The sequence below is a fragment of the Squalius cephalus genome (genome assembly GCF_949319135.1).
Source record: "Squalius cephalus genome assembly, chromosome: 13".
NCBI classification, from domain to species: Eukaryota; Metazoa; Chordata; class Actinopteri; order Cypriniformes; family Leuciscidae; genus Squalius; species Squalius cephalus.
The window spans coordinates 16,745,131-16,767,195 of record NC_137134.1 but is presented as its reverse complement, the minus strand read 5'-3'; the positions used below and the strand labels follow the sequence as shown (position 1 = coordinate 16,767,195).

The following is a 22,065-nucleotide window of genomic DNA, read 5'->3' as shown; positions in this document are numbered from 1 at the left end:
CGGCTGTAACCAAAGTGCCACCTACTGGATGCTCCCGAACGACACACACACACACATATCCAGACTCTTTCTTGCGCTCTCCTGCTCTCTGATATTCAGAAAGTTGCTTTTAGCTGGAGCCAGTTGGAGGGAAGTTTGCCTGGGAAGGGGTCCTGGGCTTTGTTTGAAGGGGAACTGCTTGAATAGCTCAGCAGATGCTGGCTTAAGTTTTGGCTTGGAGGCGCAGGGGTTTTGTTTGCATTTTCCAGGCATATCTTCCCTTTCCATACCCTGCCAAGCGCATGAGATCAGTGCCTGGTCTGAAATAGCATATGAAATATATAATGTAAGCCTGGCTATTAAATCGACGAGACGATTGGCTGCAACGTAAAGCCCTGTTGCCGCTTCTTACAACTTGGCCACGCTAGAAGCAAAATGGGATTTTCTCTTAAAACGGCCTGCCCTGACAAGAGAGATGAAGTTTTAACGGTTTTAAAGTCTCCGTTGAGGAGCGCGATGTCTGCTCGTCGCTCCGACTGAAGACAGCCCATTTTCCGTGTGGATTTGAACAGGCAGTTTAAGGAGCAGACGTTGACCTGTGGCAGCTCAATATGTCCGTGCTGATTTAGGGGACACGTAAAAGAAGCAAATAGTCACATGTCTGCTTGTTTTCCAAATCAGCGGTTTTGGCCTGTCTCGGAACAGTGGCTCGAACGGCTTTTGTTATTTTATGCCTTTGACTTTGTTTCACTTTGACTCACTTTGGAAAGAATGCAGTGACTAAAGTTTAATGCTGACTTTGTCTTCGTGTTATTTCCCAGCATCCTCTGCTGTGCCATCTCGGAGAGTAATTAGCGATTTACTCAGACAATCATTTCTATTACTTAGGGCTACACGATTTGGGGGGTGGTGGGGGATATAATAAAATTTTTTGAATAAACATTTGTGATTTAAATTTTTTTTTTTTAAGCTTCAGTTTTGATTAGTTTGGCCCAAAATATTTACTATATATCAATATGATTTTAAAAATGATAATAATAACTACTATTAAACAAAATTTCTCTGTAAAATATAAAAAGATTATATAAAAATATAAAAAATTAAATACAAAGAATAATAACTATATACTTCTTATTATTTATAATTGCTCACGGGTAAAAGAACAACGTGCCACACTTCACTCTGATGCATGCAGTCCATATATTATATTTAATTAAATCACAGCCTTGATTGGATAATCGCAGCAAGCCAAATCACGATTTTAGTTTTATTTCAATTAATCATGCAGCTCTACTGTTACTATTGTTTCACACCCATAACCTCGAGTATAAACTTATTTTGACCTGGCCCTAACAAGTGCAACTTCTTAGCAACATGAACTCAACTAAAAACAATCTAAACACCTTAGCAACCACAAACCTGTGTCCTAGCAAGCACCATAGTAATAAAGCGGCTAGCCAATTAGCCTAGCATTTAGCCTACATATTGTTTTTACTAAAGAATGAAGTGACTGTGAAGTTTAAGGCTGACTTCGCATTATTGTTACTTCCTAGCATCGAGAACAGGCGCGCTCAACTCCCAAACCGTTTATGGGTGCGAGTTATAAAGAAGTTATCAAATAAAGATGTAAAACCGCACTCTCTAGTTATATCTCATATATTTATTGGACATGGTATAAATAAATATATGAGATACTTCCTAGTATCCTCTGCTGTGTCATCTTGATGCGTAATTAGCTATTTTTTTAAGACTAGCATTACTATTGCTATTATTTCCCACCCATAACCCTAAGTATTAATGTCTTTTGACTTGGTTCTGTAAACAGCAACCCAAAACACACTAACAACTGCATAGCATCATGCTAAAAACACTGGACACCTTTGAAACCAAAAATCAATGGCTTAGCAACTGCTTTAGCATTTAGCAAACTACTTATATTTACTTGTTTTAAAAAAGTGACCTTTATTTTTAGGTTAAAGTTTACTACATTTCAGAACGATTGTTCTGAAAATGATCTTAAATATCTCAGAAGGGCTAAAAAAAAAATTAATCATTTTCGAATAATTAGCATTTTGCCAACTAGCCGATTCTACTTTTTAAATTTTTATATATATATATATCTATATATATATATATACCTGACTGTATGTGTTGAGTTTGCTTTTTTTTTTTTCAGGTAGAAGGTGTTTGAGATGCAGGTCTGGTGTTGCCATCCTGCAGAGGGCTTGCACTCGCCTTGTTTTAATAAACACCTCCGCTCATAGAAAGCACAAGAGAGGGGCCACTCTCTGAACAGCACGGCCCGCTTCGCAACTCAAGGGGCTACATAACTGCAAACAGTGTTGCAGGGCAAACAAACATACACACACACACCCCGCCGACACCAAATGAATGTGACACAGTTCCGCAGGTGCATCCAGCCCCTTCACTTAAGCCAAAGTGGCTTGCCGGCCAAATTTATGGCCCTGACACAGGAATCCATTAAAGCCTTTTGGAGGATTCAAGGCCTGAACCCCCCGTAATCGCTTTCATTATAGCTGCCGGCTACTAGCGAGTGGGGCAATCAGTGCCCAACATGTGTTCCTGTTTATTCCAATGGCAAAGTGTTCGGTACACGCATCTCTTAGCTATTTTTATGGACAGGGTGGCCATTAACCCATTCGGCAGGCACGGTTACCTAAGATGGCAGGAAGCTTTCCGCTTGAGCCATTACGGCGAGACTTGACCAGTTGATCTGATCCACCCTGTCCGGTTAGCAACGTAGCGTGACGTTTTTCTCGCGCCTCGGGCTCAGTAAAAGGGCTTTGGTTTAGTAGTGTGCTTTGATAATGTGGCAAACGGCAGTTTATGGGCTACTTTAGTGAGTGGCGGCACGTTTGCGTGTGTGTGTGTGTGTGTGTGTACATGTCGTGGATGGCTAGTTAATGGCAAACCTTAAAGCCTGGGGCCGCAGCGTGAAGTGGTGCCCTATAATGCTTCAATTCTTTAATTTGCCAATTAAACGTGTTACACAGGTGTGTTATAAAAGGCGAGGGATTAGCAGACCGAGCACCTATGATGGGGACAGGAATTAATGTTGTCGCTCTGTAATGGGGACATGCAACGTTTCATTCAGGAGATGTGTTGCTTTAGTAGATCATGTGGGATTTTAACATTTCAATCCTCTATTTTAGCATCAAAATCCAAAGTCGTCCCCACACATGAGCCTCTACTTTCCAGACAACGACAACAATGACGACACAGCCAGCAGGTAAGGGTTTAAACTCTATTACAGTGTGTTTTCCAAACCAATTATAGTGTAAACATCTTCCATTCTTCAAGGCAACACTGCCCTCTGGTGCTTTTTTCATCCCACATGGCTTTCGAGTTAACAACCTATGTGTGTGTGTGTGTGTGTGTGTGTGTGTGTCTGTGAGCAGAATATCCTCTGAGGACAGCGGGGAGGCGCCGTCATACAACGAGGACAGTGATGACTCTGATTTAGAGTTTCGGTCTGAAGCCAGTCAAACGGGCCAGATGAACCTTCTGGAGGAGATTCTGGACTCTCTCAGTACGTCCCACATCGAGCAAGGCCGACTGTCCGCCGCCAAGAGCCTGGACTTTTTCAGATCAATTGAAGACCTGGACTACAATCCAACGGTGAGGGATGCCTTTTATTTATTTATTTATTTTGTATTTTTAATTATTAATTATTTCAGTTGTTTACATTTGTTTATTTATATATTTTTTTATGTATTAGTAACTTCAAATTTTATTTATCGGGATTTCAATAAAGGATGGATGGATGGAGGGATGGATAAATAGAAACTTAAAATTTTATTGTTTAGAATTCAACATGAAATAACCACTGTTACTATTAAACTATTGCAAGATTTTGTTATTAATATTAAGGAGGTATATAGGGCCTGTTTTGATCTCATGTTGACTTTAATGCTTTGTAGACGATTGTGTGCACGAACAACTTCATGGCCTTAGTGTGTCATTTGTACTGTTTCCAGAAAAATTGCAAGTCTCCTTTGGGAAGCAGCCCTGCTCAGGCTGTTTGCGAAGTAGGAAACGGGGAACAAGGTGGATGGAATATGGGTCAAGACGACAGCGCCGTTCACGGTAAGCATCTCCCGCCTTCGCCTCGACGCCAAGCCAGCTCTTGTTCCCTACCTCTCCGTCCTACCCTTCCCAATAACCTCCCCAATGAAGAGGTCCCACTGAGGAACTCTCTCCCTGAGGTACCTTCAATTCAAATCTTGGAACCTGGTGATGCTGACAAACCCTCCAGTTCTGCTGACGCCCAGCTGAGCCCAAACAAACAGCACCCAGTAGCCCACAGCCTCTCCCGACAGAAGGTCCTTTCCAGAAAAACCCAGAGGCCCTACCAGGAACATGCCCAGCACAGGGCAACAGGCGGGCAACCTTCGGTCTTCGTTCCCTGGGAAAGGGAAAACCAGTTCCAGGAGACAGATATGGAAAAAAGAGGGCATGAGACTGAGGAGAAAGGCTTACTAGAGGAGATCGAGTCCATGTGTCGCATCAGCATGGCCATCAAAAGCAACCAGAAGCTCCCGCACATTCAAAACAACACCAGCCTGGACAAATCCTGAGAAATTGACGCAACATTCCTGTCTAACAATTCTCGTTTCGTATTTACACTGCACACCAGCACTCTTTGCATGAATTATTTGCAAAGGTGTTTTGTTGTTATGTGAAATATCGGTCCTCTTATTTCTCACATTCGAACCGAAACAGCATACGGTATGTTTAAGAACTGGTGGATGGAAAGGACGAAAATTTAGGTTTAAAGGGATTCATGTCGATATTCATCATCCAGTTTTATTTATTTCAGCAGATGATTTGCACTTGCGTAGTTTCAAATCACTGTTTCGATAAATCACTGTGGGTGAGGGGCGAACTTCTCTGTATATTTTACTAAATCGTACGAAAATATTTAAATAGCGAGCGAATCTCAGCTTAATGTGATGCCTTAAACAGATTTAATTTGCTTCTACACAGTATTTCCTGACTGTGACACTGTAGCTGTTTAGCTTGCTAACTACTATCACTACCTTTTGCTTCTTAAAGAGAGATATTTATCTAGGCCAGATGGACAACTGGTTCTCAATTTGCTATATTTTTGAGGAAAAAAAGTATTTTTTCAAAGACAATTCTCAGGTTTCTGCTTTTATCCCAGATGAGATGTTATTATTTTAATTTCAGCTTAGACAAAAATCCCAATTACATGTTTTTAAAGGACTAATAGCCTTAAAAATGATAGTCATAGTATACTGACTTTTTTGCACAAATGCAACTTGTTACTGACAAATAAATGTATATTTCCAACCCCTTATTGATCTCTTATTCAGTACAAAGTTCAGTCCAAGGCACAAAATGTACGAGAACACAAATGTACAAGTTGTGAAATTTATAACGTAACTTGGGTACATGTTGCTTTCTCAGTGTTGCCACATGGGGTGCTGTAGCAGCTTTAGCATAAACTAGGTGCGTCCTAAAAAAAGCGTACTGTCTGAGTAGGTAATAAAAGTACATTTGATGAGGAACAAACATTGAAACCTTCAAGTATTTTCTATTTAATACCCAAGCCCAATCCAAATCCAGTCAGTCTACATCTGCCATATTGTCGTCATGTGACTTACGGCGTAAGTTGCACCGCTTCACTGCCATTCACAAATCTTCTTCCGTGGCCTCATGGGATAGCAAAGTGTCCATCAGATGCGCACTTCAGAATCTCGCCAGAAGTAGTAGGTCATGTTTTTTCTTCTCGCTCAATGTTTTATGAATGCTTTGAATTTGGACATACTACTCGTCTCGTGTACTACTTTTTCGCCTGCTATATAGTAGGGAAGTATGCATATTCGGGAGGAGGGTGTCTTCATCTATGGCCAGTTTCTCTTTTACATGTACAACTACTACCATGGTGGTTCGCAGAGAATCTAGCTTGATATATGAATGTTACGAAATCTTACGAAATTGTACCAAATTCTAGTTACGAAAATATTTGTCTTGTTTCACTCATTTCATTCATATCGGCTGTGAAGGTCATCTTCACCGCTGTACTGCTACACCAAACAGGAAGTGGTCATTAGATCCAGCACTTGTTTCTTTAGTGGCTGTTGAGCAGGATGATTTAGGACACGTGCCATTCTGTCTGACACTTTAATGACTCTCCTCACCCCTCCTGCGTAATCTGCTGTGGTAAAGATGTGAGCGTAAAAGCATTCAAAGTTTTAGGACCCCTGTCTCAAATCAAGCTAGGCTTTCAACGTAGCGGTTTAGCCCTGAAACGATATATCCTTCGGCCTTTGAACAAATCGGACGTCCTGATGAACTATGCAAATCCCAATCAGAGTTATCAAGCAACTTGTATTGCCATTTTGCTTATGAAATCAAAATTAGACTTTTGTGGCTATTAGTCCATGTCTGTTTTTGTTCAATACCCACATGACATGCAGGACATGTAGTTGATGTAACTATCAAAACTTATGGTACGTAAATAAAAAATAAAAAGAATGCAAATGGAATGCAAGTAGTGTCAACTTAAAATAGCTATTCTTTTCACTTTAAAATGCTAATAGTTTTTGCTAGCTCAAAGGTATTATCCTGTAAATGGGAAGATCGCATTTGCGTGTACTATTTTTAACAATCAGCAACTTTAGGGAACTTCTGAAAAGAAATTTACCCCAATCCTCTATTTAAATACAAGGTTGTGCCTTAACTGAGTTCATCTGCTTGAGTAGCTGCTTCCTTCTAACTCATAAATGGAATCTCATACCTGACTCTACGTAGGTAGCATAACTCTTTATCGGTGTGGTCACATTGGCAAGATTTTGCTGGCAAAAATGGTGTATTGTTGATAGTCTTAGTGATGGATTTCGCTTTTTAAAAAAAAAAAAAAAATTCACTGAACAATGGTAAATGTGACCGCACCTTGATACACATGATGCTGTCTAGGTAGGGAAGGCTGTCTTGTTAGGTTTTGGACAATAGCTCATATTTATCACAGGTACTTTAGTATTTTTACTTATGAATGGCTTCTAAAATATTGGTATTCGAACCAAAACCTGAAATACTTAGTAGAATGTCAGAACTTTTTTTTTTTTTTTTTTTGCCTAATAACCTGTTTATTTGGTATATGGTTAATGTAAGAAAGACCATCAGCCTGTTCGATACCAATCAAGCACACAGGACCTCAGCCGAAGTATCTCAGAATGGCCATGTGATCAGTTTTACATTTGCTTCCAGTGCGTATTTTTATTGTCGTTATTACTTTTTGATACTGTGTATTTGAAAAACATGTATGGTTTGGTTTACTGTTGTCATCCATGTGCTCTGTATTATGACGACTTCTTGATATTTGTCTATGGTAATGACTGAAAATTCTGAATAGATAGAAGGTAATTAACCCTTTTTCTATATCTAATTTACATGTGTTTTTCTTGTTATTAAAGTAGAGAAAATAAAAATGAATTATGTTATTTAGCATCATTTGAAATTTGGTCACAGTTCATGTTGCAGCATTGAAACTACCAAGTGTTTATTTTAAAGCTGAAGTGTGTAATCTTTTGGGAAACCTGTATGAGAAGCATCATTGTTTTTGCAATTTCGCTTGGTCACGATACATTTGAACCAGTTACTGTTCACCAGCTGTTTAAAATTAAACACTACTTGAAACTGGATAGTAAGCACATAAATTGAAGAACATGCTACCCAAAATCTTTTCTTCTTTCCTGTTTACATATGCTCGTGTTATTGATGTGCATTTTCGTTGTAAAGTTCTGTAGTATTTTTTTGGTAATGCTGGGAATTCTTTTTAGATGCATGAGCGTACTTCTTTTAGTCAATAAAGAAATATGATGTCAACTTTTATGACCATGGTACTATGTACGTTTTTGCTTCGTAGTATTGTGACGTTCTTCATTTTTCATCTGTTTTGCTGTTGAATTCTTTTCTAAATTGAGTAATGAGCTGCTGTAGCTGAATCACTGGACTCTCCAGACTGTGCTTTTGAATGTTCCACACAACGCAATGTTTTTGTCTCACAAAAAGTCTGTACAGCTGATTTTATTCAACATAATGAAAGACACACCATTCGTGCTTCATTTTCTTGAATGTTTCCTGGTATGTACATATGGGAATGACCATGTGATCAGTTTAGTTTGTGGCGGTTGAAGTGCTTTTGAGTGAATGAAGCTGGATGGTAGAACTCTTCCATGCATGCTCTCACTGCAGTTATATGGTTTTCAAGTGCAAATTGGGTCAATCTGGTGTGTTGTTACAGGAACTACTGGTACCACTGTATGCACTGTGAACTGAAATAAATTATGTATGCCCATACAACTCACCTGGGTAGATTCACTCTTCATTTGACCACTGTTGTGATGTTTCTGACTGTGACTTTTGAATTTAAATAAGTGATTCTAAAGGTATATTGGGAAGGGAAAAGTACTGATCATTTTTAAAATACATAAAGCAGGTGATCAGAAAGTCCATGTTTACGTTACTATGCTATCAATTTATAAAATGTTGATGTTGGTTAAAATCAAATTTACTTGACAAATTACAATTTTTATTACACAGCTTAAGTTATAACATTTGCAAGACAAAAAAAAAATAAATCCTGAGACTTTTGCATACACCCAAGAAAAGAAAATGTCTACGCATGCGCACGGTAAAATATATACATAAATCGGAAACAGCAATGTGACTGCTTGAGATATTGCACGAGCAAGTTTTCCGTGCATGCCCAAAAATGACTCGCGTAGAAGTCTTAAGGCCTGTACACACAAAGAACTATAACTATAAACGATATTAGCGTCAACACCAATGAACGATAACACTGTTTATTCTTGCGCGCGCTGTAGGTTTGTCGTCTGTCGCTTTAAATGCTCGAGCTCTTTAAAGCAGAAAGGATTCTGATTGGATTTCAATGTTTTTATCATTCCAACGATATTGTTTCCCTGCTATTCTTTTATATTTGGAACCATATCATTATCATTATAGTTATCGTCCATGGTGTGAACGGGTCTTTAGGGTTTTTTCTCTCTCGCAAATGTCACTTTTCCAGCTCGCTGGCAGCATGAACACACAAATAGAAAACCTTTATACATCCTGACCAGGCGCGATGCAAAAACTAAGCCGTTTCTTCCATGAAATCCAATTGGTCTGAACTCTATTAAATATGTTCTAACTAGCCGTGATTGTTGAGCAGCATTGGATGTTCAAGTTACTATTATTTTAAACACTTAACAAATCACCAATCAACGAATCCTAAAGCTTTTCAGAGGTAAATATCAATGATCAGTGTCTGTCAAAAAATATTATAAATTAAACATCCATTATGTGAAAGATTGTCCAATCAAAAATGGTCATTTGTATTACTGTTATCTAGCTGATGAGAGCTGCCACATGATCAATGAATAAAGAGGCCTTTTTTCTTAATCTTCTAAAGCCAACAAGCCACGAACAACATGATTGGCCGATCATTGGTTGACTGGCTCAGATGAGTCTCTCCATTGGTGGAGGTTGCACAATGTTCCACATCTCCACTCTTGAACCTTCTTTCTCCTGCCGACTGGGGCTGTAGGTTCCTCGTGTGGCACGTCGGTTCACCGTCATGACCAAAGCTGTGGCCACCCCGAAAACAACCAACAACAGAATAATGGACACCAGGCTGATGGAAAGCAGCACGGCAGATGTCACGCTCTCTGCATTCAGCTATAGGAAATAAAAACGGTGAAAGTTAGTGATGAGTAGTCAGTAAAATGTAGATTCATATTTTAAATACAACAAATAGCAGATGCTCTTTGCTATTTCAATTTAATTCTTAACCTAATAAAACTATAATCTACGTTTAGATGTTGGTAAACACTAAGAAGCATCCCAGACAGCAACATAGAGTCGGCCCAGATCCGGCCACATCTGGTACGTGTGGAGTTTTTTAAAAGTTTTTTTTACCAAGGTAGGCTACTCTCTCCAGTGCAGATCAATTGACACAGCTGTCTGCTCCCAGTGTCCCATCCTACCGCATCTGCCACCTCTCTTGACATTTTCACCACTGTCAATCCTAATGCGAAAATTAAGTCTTCTAACAAAACATACTGCCTTTTTATACAAGAGTTCATCAAGTAGGCTAATAAAGTTAGAAAAAGATTACATTTTTTGTTTTGCAAACGGAAACTACTGATGATTTGTTCCTGAATACGTCAGTGATTTAAATGAATCATTTGAATGAATGATTCAATGACTCACTTGTTTGTTTTGTTCCTTAATACGTCTGTGTTTTGAATAAGTCAGTTGACTTTATCTTTGTTTAGTTTCTTTAGTTTGACATTATCAGGCAATGACTTTGTAGGCAGTGTTTGTGCATGAAGGTACCTCACAAAACTGATTTCAGACAGACTTCTGAGGCAGCTTAACAGTTTAATGGTCTACATAAAAAAAGTGAACTTTGCTGATAACTAAGCGAATATTTAATTACTACAATACTAATTACTTGCAAGAAATTACATCAGAAGTCGAAAACGTTGGTCAAAAATGTACATTTACACAAACTTACCACCAGCCGCAACTTTCAGACGCCATCTTTATTTTTTAGCTCGACTGTCACAAAATGCCAAGCATTGTGGGATATCAAAGGCAGCGAAGGATACATCTATGCTGCCTTCAAAAATCGATCAGATGAAGGGATCTCAGGAGACAGGAAGTTAAGCTAAAGTTGGATTGAGACGTGTCTTTATGCCTTCCTACCTTGGAATTAATCCTCCGAAGGCAGCATTTTTAAGATTTCGGGCTCAGCCTAGGTGTGTTCGATTTGAAGCGCTGCTGCGCAGACCGTCTGCTCTCTAATCGTTCTCACAGCACTTTGATGTCTTACACCGATCGGTTTGCGCAGCGCCTCTTCAAGTCGTACACACCTATTGTTTCGTTACTGATCCAGTGTTTTTGAACAAAACTTTTGACTGAATGATTCTCTGACTCACTCAGGTAGAGAGTCTTTTGTTTTGTTGAATCAGTGTTTTGAACAAATCGAACAATTCATTAATTCAAACAAAAATACAGTCACTTGTCGCCACCTACTGGCATAACAATGTAACCTGTGGAAAGAATCAATGTAAAATCCCCACCAACACAGACTGACTCTGTCTGAAACTAGTTAATTTATTTATGCACTTATTATTTTATTCTATTTTAGTATGTTCCACATATCAGCCTATTATATATGTAAAGGATAATGTAGAGCGAGGCGGTTGTTATAGCGAATACAACCCCGACGTATAGCGGAGGGGTCTTGAATCAGCCTGAAGGGGTTGTATTCGTTATAACAACCGCCTCGCTCTACATTATCCCGCTTATTACATGGCTACCTACCAAATAAATCAATAATTTGACACAAAATATTGAATTAAAAAAGAGTTTATTGATTTAAAAACGATTGTATTGCTTCCGCTAAAGAAAATAGTCCATTCCGTCTCTACGGTTAGAATCCTGCGTCCATAGCAACGCTCTGTTTTTCATGGCAACGGTGTGTTATACTTCGCAGCGGCCTGTTATCAAGAAATAACAGACCGCATTCTACATTAGAATTCAACCAAGCCATGTAATAAAAAAAGTATAGTAGTTCCAAGAGTCAATATACACCACCAAATGCTACTTCTCACACATACTCTTCTAGAGTAAATGGACTGATCTTCAGGACCAAAATTAGATTATCCAACCCAGCCCTTCCCAAACCGGCTCCATCTGTTGAAGGAGCCGAGACAGGCAAGAAGCTCATGGCCACAGAAACTCTGAGCTGAGCTCATCACCTGCTCTGAATGCGATGTTTTATGTGTGTGAGAGAAAGCGAGAAGGAGAGAGACAGCCAGATTTTCCAGCAGACAAACGACCCTGTCACTGCGATAAGCTTCTCCCGATATATTTCCCCCTCGTTTCCAGACCTGCAGCGATGCTCTGCTGAGTTGCATTTCACACAGAACGCCGCTGCGCCTTTCTGCTGGCCAAGCACTATTCTGTCACTCTGAAGACACAAACTTTCTCTGCAGACGTGGAACAGAACCACAGACCCACAGATTCCTCACACTGAGACACATTTATGCTTCAGCAGTCATAAAACACTAACCCTCAAGAACTGTGCTTGCATCCCTGTCGCATTGCCTCTGCATTAATTATCTATTTTTAAGCTTTTTAAGAAAAGGTATTGCATTAGTGATAAAACTGTATGAAAAAAAATGTAAATGATTCATAATAACAGGATGTTAACCTACATAAAGTTATATTGTGTTGTACGTTTACACGACAGCGAAGTATTAAAAACCGAAAAGTTTTTCCTTTGCATTTTTCACGTTCAGACGACAACGTTGTCAAAATGATCCTGTTCACACGGATCCGCGAAAAAGACTAAAAACGCTGTATTATTTATGCCAGGCCAGTAGTTGGCGATGTTACTTTGTAAAAAAACAAAACAACACTGCATGCCTATAGACTGAACACGTAATATGCGCATGACGTTAGCGATTTGTGTTTTTGTCGTTTACACTGAGACGGTAATGACATTGTTTTCAAAAACTTGCACTTTGAAACCCGGTTTCAAAAGCTTGCGTTTTCAGGCCACCAAAACACGGCTGTTGTGTAAATGAACGACCAAAACGCATTAAAAAAAAATCAGTTTTTAGTAGGGCTGTCAAACAATTAATCGCGATTAATCGCATCCAAAATAAAAGTTTGTTTTTACATAATATATGTGTGTGTACGGTGTATAATTATTTTCTATATATAAATGCACACACATGCATGTATATATTTAAGAAATATTTGCATGTATATACTGTGTATATATATTTATATTATATATAATTTATATTATATATAAATATTTTATATATAAATAACACATTTTTCTTAAATATATATGCATGTGTGTGTATTTATATATAGAAAATAATTATACTCCATACACACACATATATTATGTAAACACAAACTTTTATTTTGGATGCGATTAATCGCGATTAATCGTTTGACAGCCCTAGTTTTTAGTTGAAAATGGTGTTGTGTAAACGGTCCCTTATTTGCATTGATGTAATTTAGTTTTTTTTGTTGTTGTTGTTTTTGTTGGCCTGGCATAAAACAGCATTTTTAATAGTTTTCGCGGATCCGTGTAAACGTGGATCGTTTTGAAAGCGATGTCGTCAGTACACTAGAAAAGCAAAGGAAAAACGTTTACGTTTTCAGTAGGCCTACATCGTTGTTGTTTAAATGTACCCTTGGTACGCAAAAGTCCTTTCCATAATATGAATCGTTGAGAGAATCGTTTCACTCGATTTGTTAAACCATAGGCTTGTACAGGTCTACTTGCCAATTTATTTTGTAATGTTATACAAAATATAATACTAGCCTATAATATAATTTTGTTGTTGTTTTATGCCTGACACATACTGCTCTGATTGCTATGGGTTATAAATAGATGATATCATCTGAAAGAGAAATTGCGTGACTGGACAAAAATCTGTGATGCATAGGATGAGTCATCAGTATTTTTAGTCATTTTTCCTAGGAGAGACAGACAGAGAGAGAGAGAGAGAGAGAGAGAGAGAGAGAGAGAGAGTCTGTAAATTTTAAATGTGTTTGTCTTTTAAAAGGGGTTTTGTTCACTTTTATGCATACACTATCACTAAAAGTCACAAATGTCTCATTTTGATATAATGGGGTCTTTAAAGCAGCGCTATGCAGCTTTGCCGATTTTTGCTTTTTGCTCGCGGGTTTCTCTATAGAGCTCCCCCTACAGCTTCAGAATAGATATTTGACAACACTGTCGTCAAAACTCGTTGGCGACTCTCCCCCCTCCCATCTTCTCCCGCTGGTCGTGCATTTGTTTTCAAAGAACCCGGTGAACGCACTGAGCCATGTCCACTGAGGTATGTATGATACACAGAAGGCTAGCATAGAAATGTTTAGATAGTGTATGTGTGCAGTGCCGTAAAGCAATTCGTTACATTGCGAGACCTGATATCACGCAATACTTCCTGACGCTGAGGCCCGCCGGCCCAAAGTTGCAAGGGTGGTTTTTCGGCTCACAGGCGCTTTGGGGGGTGCGAGACGACCACCATTCAACCCGAAAAAAGTCATATAACTATTCCAATGACTCCAAGCTGTTCGGTTAAGGTAAAAAAGTTACTTAGTTCACCTTTAAGAAAACACCAAAGCTCAGAGAGCAACACATAACATGTCTTAGCATGAGATCCTCTCAACCAGCATCTATCCTGTTAGATGGGATTATCAAAGAGGAAAGTGTCTATCTTTAACTCACACAATGGCATTTTGCTCACAAGTTAAAAATAAGGACATCTTGAGAGGATTAAATGTATCCGTGCTTTTCTGTATTCAGTCACAATAATCTTAAGCTTTGTGATATCAGTTCAGCTCATCAATCACATAAATATCGTTTGGTCCATTTAAATATTTGTCAAGAAAAATATTCAAAAAATCTAATTTAAAATGCATGTGCCCATGTGTAACCATTAACTAAGAGTATTATTTCATATTGAATATATTGAATAAGTTTTAAGCATATTACAGTGTGTGTGTGTGTGTGTGTGTATATATATATATATATATATACATATATATATATATATAATTATTTCTTTAATCATGATTATCATACATCTTCTCAATCTACTTTATACAGTTTTTTCCCCCAAAACTTTTTAATGAGAATTTGTACTTTATTGCCCTATACAAAAATATCCAAATTGATTAAAATGTACTAATTAAAACATGTCATCATAGAAGAGATTATATGAATTGCATTTTAATTACTGAAGAATTATGGTCCTGTTCAGTGTTTACACCTGGTATTAAGATTGGATCGGATCGGATCACAAAAGGGGGGAGACACATACCCGTTTACACCTGGTGTTTTAATCTGTCTCTTTTGTCCACTTTCATCCACTTCTTTCCTGATTTCTTTGAGGGCAGGGTCTATGGGCGGGTAAATGTATGGGCTTTTTCAGATCTTTCAATCTAATGGACGAAATAAGCTCAGCCAATTTACATATGAACGCTCTCGGAGATGACGGGAAAACATACGGAGAGCAGCAGCTTTGGTTTCTGCTCTGACAGACGCAAGACCACGCTGAACACTGTGAGTGTGTGTTAGAAATCAGGAATGGTTTGAGAACATTGTGCTTGGTGCGTTTTTCATCTTCAAACTAAACTTGGGTCTTCAGCCGACAAAGTTTAAATCCCGTCTGGCTAGAGCGCTTCCCGTAATGTATACGCTTTAGGTCAGTAGGCGGAGAGAAGACGGTCTTTTGCGGCTGTTTGAACGCATTCGGCCACATGAGCGTTTACACTATGAAAGCAATCCAATCGAATCCGCTTTCAACTACCTCTGGAAGTGGTCGAAAGTGGACAAGCTCAAAACATTTTAGACCCTGTTTACACCTGTATTTATCATCATCCACTTGTGATCCGATCAACCAAAACACTTCTTAATACCAGGTGTAAACAGGGCCTGAGAGTGTGGATGTGGCCAAGAGGTTAAAGAACTCAACTAGTAATAGTAGCATCTAATTCCATGTAGAGGTGAATTGTAAACCAAATTGTTGTGATCAACTGCCCTCATCAAATTTATCCAGGGTACACTTAACTCAGTAAAGCTGTCACAACAACTGATACACTGTAAGTTGCAGCTGTAAAAAAAAAACTTCATCTTGTTTCAAACTTGCACAGTACACACTTTTTGCCTAGTCTCAACATCCTATGGTGTCAGGATTACACACGAATTGCTGACTCAACACTCCTGCCATAGGTTTTACAGTGCCGTGGCGTCTTTGATGTGTCTGCCGCCCCATAGTTCAGTGGCTCTGTCTATCAAAATCTGTGGCAACATTCTTCAAAACCTGCATGATGTGCCACTGGCACAGTCTCTGGATGTGTAAATGACAGAAGAGAGACAGCTAAACAAAACTGACAAAGGACAAACAACAGATTGATGATGGATGGGATGGAGAGAAAATGCTTTATTTGAAGACAGTCATCTAAAGACAGAATGTGAGAGACACAATGTACACAATCTGGTCATGAAGTCTAACATGGAGATCAACAGACAGATGAACACATGACAACACTACAAACTACTGAAACGACAGAGTGTGACATATTACAAGTTTTAAAAAATACATGGAAAGGACTACAGAGTAGTTAAAAATGTTAAAATATGATTTTAAGATACAAAAGAGCAATGAGTTGATCAATAGTGGGATATTGTTGGATGTAAATCAGGGCTTGAAAATGGAAAGGAAAATAATGAACATAAATATGGAAATGATAGAAGAAATGAAACATGAAATTATACCGTATATAACAGAAATAAACTAAATCTCTTCTATGCTAAAAGTCCTCTTTAGAAACCTCGCCAGTTACAAATGCATGATAATGCTTTTAAAAATCAAGTGAACTTTATGATATATAATACGTTAACTTTGATTTTATGAACACTTTATAATGCTCCCAATTATCAAAATGAACCAAATTACTCCTTATACTGCAAAATTTGTGCTGGACCAATAAAACTCATTCATTTGCCTATGTTGAAATCCAATTCAGTCAATTCCTTCGCATCATTCCAATTCAAACCCAAACCTTGCCTTATAAACATTATTATTCATGTTATATTAATTATATATAACAAATGTTCAAACTCTATGTAATGCTAAACTTAATAAACACAACAACACAAGTATTCTCAAAATGATTTTACATGTCAGTCTACCATTCTCACTTGAACTGCATAAAGTACAATAAAAAGAAACCTTTGGATTAGGAATAAAACGCTGTCATCCTGTAACAACATTTCCATTGATAAGTGTGCTGCCTGGCAGAGTCTCACTTATGAACACTGAGTCACCTTAAGGCACTAAGCGGTTTCACTGAAAAGCCATCTAATGGTCTGATACAGCTGATCCTTGCACACTGTTTTCCCAAACCAACAAATAACACTGTCCATGGTTAAAAGACTCATATTTACAATTACATTTACTTGATAAATACTTTATTTACATTTAATTAAATATATATATTCATATCAAATATCTAAGGAACTTAAATAACAGAGTTGTGAAGCAAAAATCTTTGAATCAGCATTTATTAAACCTATATAGAAAACACTTATAAGGGGCTTTTGCACCGGGTAATTATAGGAACACAGTTATAGGAACTAGCCACCAGGGCGGTCCCCGGAAAACTAAATATTCCCCAGGGGTAACCATTTTCCTAGTTGCATTCACACCGCCAGTAGGAACTCTGAAGTTATGTAAGCCGTCGCTTATGTCATGCCGCTCTGATTGTCGTGCGGGACTTTTATTTTGACGACGTTGAGTACAGCAGAGCCTGAGCACATAGCGCTCCCAATCTTCATTAGTCTAATACATATCTAATGTGTTATTAGATAGAACTTTTAAACAAAGAAAGTAAACAGTATACTAAAAAAGTATAGGCTATAAACTGTGTGTGTACACAGCTTTTTAAAAAAATGGCGAGTGCCAGTGTTTCGCATGCGTTTGGCCAATCAGCGTACACTTACGTAATTGGTAGATCCTATTGTGCTGGGTTAGATTCTACTCTGAAGTAGGTGCTAATTTAGTCCCCCTAAAAGTGTTCCTAGAACTAAATTGTTCCCAGTTCCTGTGGTGTTAACAAGCCAAAAAGCGGGAACTTCCGCCATTGTTCCAGGAAATATGAAAAAGCCCCAAAACTTGCCTTTTTCTTAGCCCCCACCACAGACCTGTTTACTCGTTCTCACCCCAGTCTATCTCTGGCTCATCGTCTAAGCGCAGAATGAGGTAGGAGAGAATCTGGAAGAGGTTTTGCCAAAACAAAGACGCCATGTAAAAGTAAAGGTCGCTTACGTCGACTTCACAGGTCTCGCCCGCGAAGGTCATTTCACAGACACACTGGAACTTGTTGACCATGTTCTGGCAATAGCCACCATTCTTGCAAGGGTTGGATCTACATTCATCAAGCTCTAGTTCGCACCTAAAAGACAAATGTATAGTGAAAACAAACCTTGTTATTACGAACTTAGATATTGCGGTTATTATTGTTGGTAATATTTGGCTCTGAATACAAATATCCTGATCATTCTAAAATTGGTTAAAAACATGCCATAATTATTACTCTGAAATTCATTAACATGCATTTATGAGATCATGCGAACAAAGAAAGAGAAAGAATAATCACCAGTGACCCGAAAACCCAGGGAGGCAGTCACACATCATGTTGGTGTCAGAACAGTTCCCTCCATTGAAACATGTGTGGTTCTGCTGTTCATCACCACAGATGGACACCGGGAGCTTGGGCGGTCTGGGGATGGGGAGGATGAGGGAAAAGAAAGAAACATAACAGATGATGGAGAAGCTATCCTCTCCTCCTGAGACCCACGTAAGAGCCCCCCCCCCCCCCCCGCGCTTTGTCCAGCACAAAAGAGGATTAGCCTACTATTAGAATAATGACATTAGCATGTGAATGGACCTCTGACCACAAGACAAAGAGAATACAATAAACTGACACCTTATATGGGGATTAACATTGAATATGAAGACCCCCATTGTTATTCTGTACGGACAAAGATATGATGTGACAGATAAGCGGTTTTTGGAAAGGAAATGTTACTCATTGTGGTTTTCTTTTATTTTACCGAGACAATCTGAAATTAAGGCAGAAAGGACAACAAGAAAGAAACAGACATGAAGAGAAAGGAAAGTATTGGGAAGTAGGAAAGATGGAAGAAAGGAAGGGTAAAAAGAAATAAAAACAGAAGAAAGGAAGGCAAGAAAGGAGGGATAGATTCAGGGAAAGGAAAGTAGAAAGAAAAATATGAAGAAAAAAAGAAAAGAAAGAAAGCAGGATGGCAAGAAATAAGGGATGGAGAAAAAGTAAGAAAAGTAGGAAGGAAGGCAAGAAAGAAAGGGTAAAAGTAGAGAGAGAGAAAGGACAGTGGAAAGTAGTCTGAAGGAAGGAAGGAAAGAAAGAAAGGGTAAAAGAAGGAAAGGAAAGGATTTGAACAGAAGTGATGTATCCAAAATGGTCAATGTTTATGTTAATGTCTTCATTCATATCATTTCTTCTATCGTTTATTCATTTATGATTGATTGCTTATCAATATTTGAATTTATTTATCCATGTATTCCTACTCTATATCTTCATCATATATTCAAGTATTTACTAATTTATTCCATTTCATCTTATCAATGTAATACTGTTTGAGGATATGACTGTTATATTCAAATGTTCCTATATGACAAGATACTCCTGTTGGGTTAAATATTGGACGCCTGCCAAGTGCTGCACAAGTGACAATGTTCTCAGAATTTGTGATTCACGGTACTAGATGTACCTTTCCTGCAATGTTATTTTGCACGACGCAAGCTTCGCTTTCTTTTGTTCCAGAGGTGTTAAAACCACACCTCGTGCATCTATTTCTGTCTCTTTTGCAACGGCCACGACGACCTGTCACCACCTCTTAGTAGGAAGACGTATATCACTGACACAATGGATAATTTAGTTTGACCTTTCTCATCACACTAACAACAGATCTTTAAGTGGAATGTAAGTTTTTCCTACACTTACAGATATATAGGGCCATTGACATGTGGTGGCTTCACTTCACTTCTTCTGACTGCTCTTCCAGCTCTCTGTTACTTTGGGTGATCTCCAGTCTGTATGATCTCTTCTGGCAGAGATTATTATACTCCGAATTTCAGAATTATAGATGTTAGCCTTGTAATTGTTCGACCCATTTTTAGAGTTGTACTCTAAAATATTAAAAGTTGATTATCATTTATTCGTTATTGATTATTCATTTATTTTAATCATTATTTTTCTTCAATGAAACAACTTCTTCGACTGGATCTCATTGCATCAAGAAGAAAGGAAGGGCAAAGGCAAGAAAGAATAAAGAGAAGAGGAAAAGGAAAGCAGAAAGTAATGAAGGAAAAAAAGGATAGAGAGACGGCAAAGGAAAGTAGGGAAAAAAGGGAGCAAAGAAAGTAAGCAGGAAAGCAAGAAAGAAGGGATGGAGAGAATAAATGAAAAGTAGGAGGTAGGGAGGGAAGGCAAAAAAGAAGGAGTAGAGGAAAGTAAAAAGGAAGTGATAAAGAAAGAAAGAAAGAAAGGATGACAGGAAAGAAGGGATGATAGAGCGAATTAAGAAATGGAAATGAAAAGAATTAAGAGAAAGGAAGGAATGAACGAAAGGAGAAAATAAGGAGAACGTATAAAAAATAAAGGAAAAAAGTCAACAGTAAAACGCCACTTACATGCTCCTGACAACTACGTACCACGGAGCCTCTTCAATCAGAGTGCTGTTGTGAGACAGAGGGAACAGGAAAGAGACAAACAAACAGCAAGCGTCATTCTTTTTTTTTATGCAGCAAAACTTTACACCAAAGATCTCTCTAACTCTGCAGTGGGGAAAAGATAGATCTATTATGTCTCCCAGCTGCCTGCAAGGCAGTTTCAAAGGAGTGCTATGAAGCAGTCTGGCAACAAAACATGTTTATGAGATAAATGGCTGCAGACTTGCCTTAGATGCCACCCTGAAGGCCTAACGCAACCACTGGAGGATGGGCACTCTCAACAGACACTATTATTACCATTACCACTTTCAAATGACACGTATGGCAACAGTCACATCTCTGCAGTCACGCTAGCATAAACAACACCATAAAAGCAATTATATGATTTGCATTACCTTTAAAACAAATCAGTCCCTTAGGGGTCTTGATTCATTCAAGTTGCTTTGTTTATTCGATGGGAATCATTGTATGAGGTTTGTGGCCTGTTCCGATGTACAAAGTCAAAATTTCTGTCTGCATTCTTTTTCCTTTGAAAAGTGGAGAATCTTATTGAGATTAGCTATGGCTTTTTAACACCAGGTTGATATCATATCTAAGGCAAGTCTCTTCTTGACTTGGTTCAGTGTTTTACAGATGACATGATTTCTTACAGACATACCTGTGGATTGCCTTTGTGTAGAAGCCTTAAATCAGGTCTTTGGATGCACACAACCTCCGCAATGTCTGCTAAACTTAGATGTAAACGCTTAACCCAAATCAGTCAACAAGATGCTTGCCTCGCAAAACTCACCACCTCAGTGTTAGGGTAGTCTTGGTGGTAGCTTAATAGACAAAGTTAGAAGAGCCCTCTCTCATGTCTCAAAGCTATTTTGGTCCATTGGTGTGCCTCAGGTCCCTCTTTCAGGTTTAGTCTATGAAAATGTTCCACTTGTTTAATTGCCCACCCATTAAGTCCAGATGCATCGACAGGCAACTACACACTTCTCTTCAATAAACTACATGATATGAAGGATCACACATATTTGTACAACAATAGTGGGACCAGTTACATGCCAAAGTTTAACAATTAGGGTTAGAGCAAGGTTCCTCAAATCTGGCTCTGGAGTGCCCTGCAGAGTTTAGCCAAAGTCCCTTTCAAGGAAAGTCTGTTCACTCGGCGGCCATATTTGCAACACCTCCGGACAGCTATTTTGGGCATCCAAGACCAAGTCCTATCTATTTGAATGGGGAAATCCCGAAATCTCTAAAACTACTAGCCAAACTCACAATTAAATAACATATTTGAAATCAGCAACAAAATCTGAGATCAACTGTCCCATAAATGTTGTTTATTATGCTCAAATAGCGTTAATAAAATGTATTTTTCACATTAGACCAGCCAATGCGCATGTGCAGTCCTAAACATGAGTCTGGGAACTGGAGCTTCTAACGGCAGCCGTATTGATGCAATGGCTTTACCAATAAGCGATTGGCTCTTTTACTTAGAAGGCGGGACGTATTCCGCCATGCAGTTTCTCCCATTCATATTTTTCTATATCCGTAGTCTTTAGTTTATCTCCAACTCTAATCAAAGAGCTAAACTGCAAGGCACTGGCTTTCCAGGGCTGGATTTGAGGAACCCTGGGTTAGGGGCTTGTTTAAATCCCTAACCCTAAGTATGACCAATAGTAATAATGAACATGTCAACTAGACAACTGCTTGAGACACATTAGAATAG

The 22,065-nt window shown here is 38.6% G+C and overlaps 2 protein-coding genes across 5 annotated transcripts in view; one reads left to right on the top strand and one right to left on the bottom strand.

Moving 5' to 3' along the window:
- The window catches only part of dennd1b (DENN/MADD domain containing 1B), a 92,132-nt gene extending 86,633 nt beyond the window's left edge, over positions 1–5,499 (top strand). For all 4 annotated transcript variants that reach the window (XM_079890027.1, XM_079890025.1, XM_079890026.1 and 1 more), the window contains 3 exons: positions 3,153–3,229; positions 3,399–3,618; positions 3,978–5,499. In XM_079890027.1, the coding sequence (XP_079746153.1) occupies positions 3,153–3,229; positions 3,399–3,618; positions 3,978–4,577 (897 nt within the window). In that variant the 3' untranslated portion in view covers positions 4,578–5,499. The remainder of the gene's footprint in view (positions 1–3,152; positions 3,230–3,398; positions 3,619–3,977) is intronic.
- A 2,824-nt stretch (positions 5,500–8,323) lies between these two features.
- crb1 (crumbs cell polarity complex component 1) overlaps positions 8,324–22,065 on the bottom strand; it is a 28,286-nt gene continuing 14,544 nt past the window's right edge. The window contains exons 10-13 of the mRNA XM_079890023.1: positions 20,310–20,354; positions 18,232–18,354; positions 17,901–18,027; positions 8,324–9,705 (exon numbers count right to left, since the gene is read on the bottom strand). Of these exons, the coding sequence (XP_079746149.1) occupies positions 9,487–9,705; positions 17,901–18,027; positions 18,232–18,354; positions 20,310–20,354 (514 nt within the window). The 3' untranslated portion in view covers positions 8,324–9,486. The remainder of the gene's footprint in view (positions 9,706–17,900; positions 18,028–18,231; positions 18,355–20,309; positions 20,355–22,065) is intronic.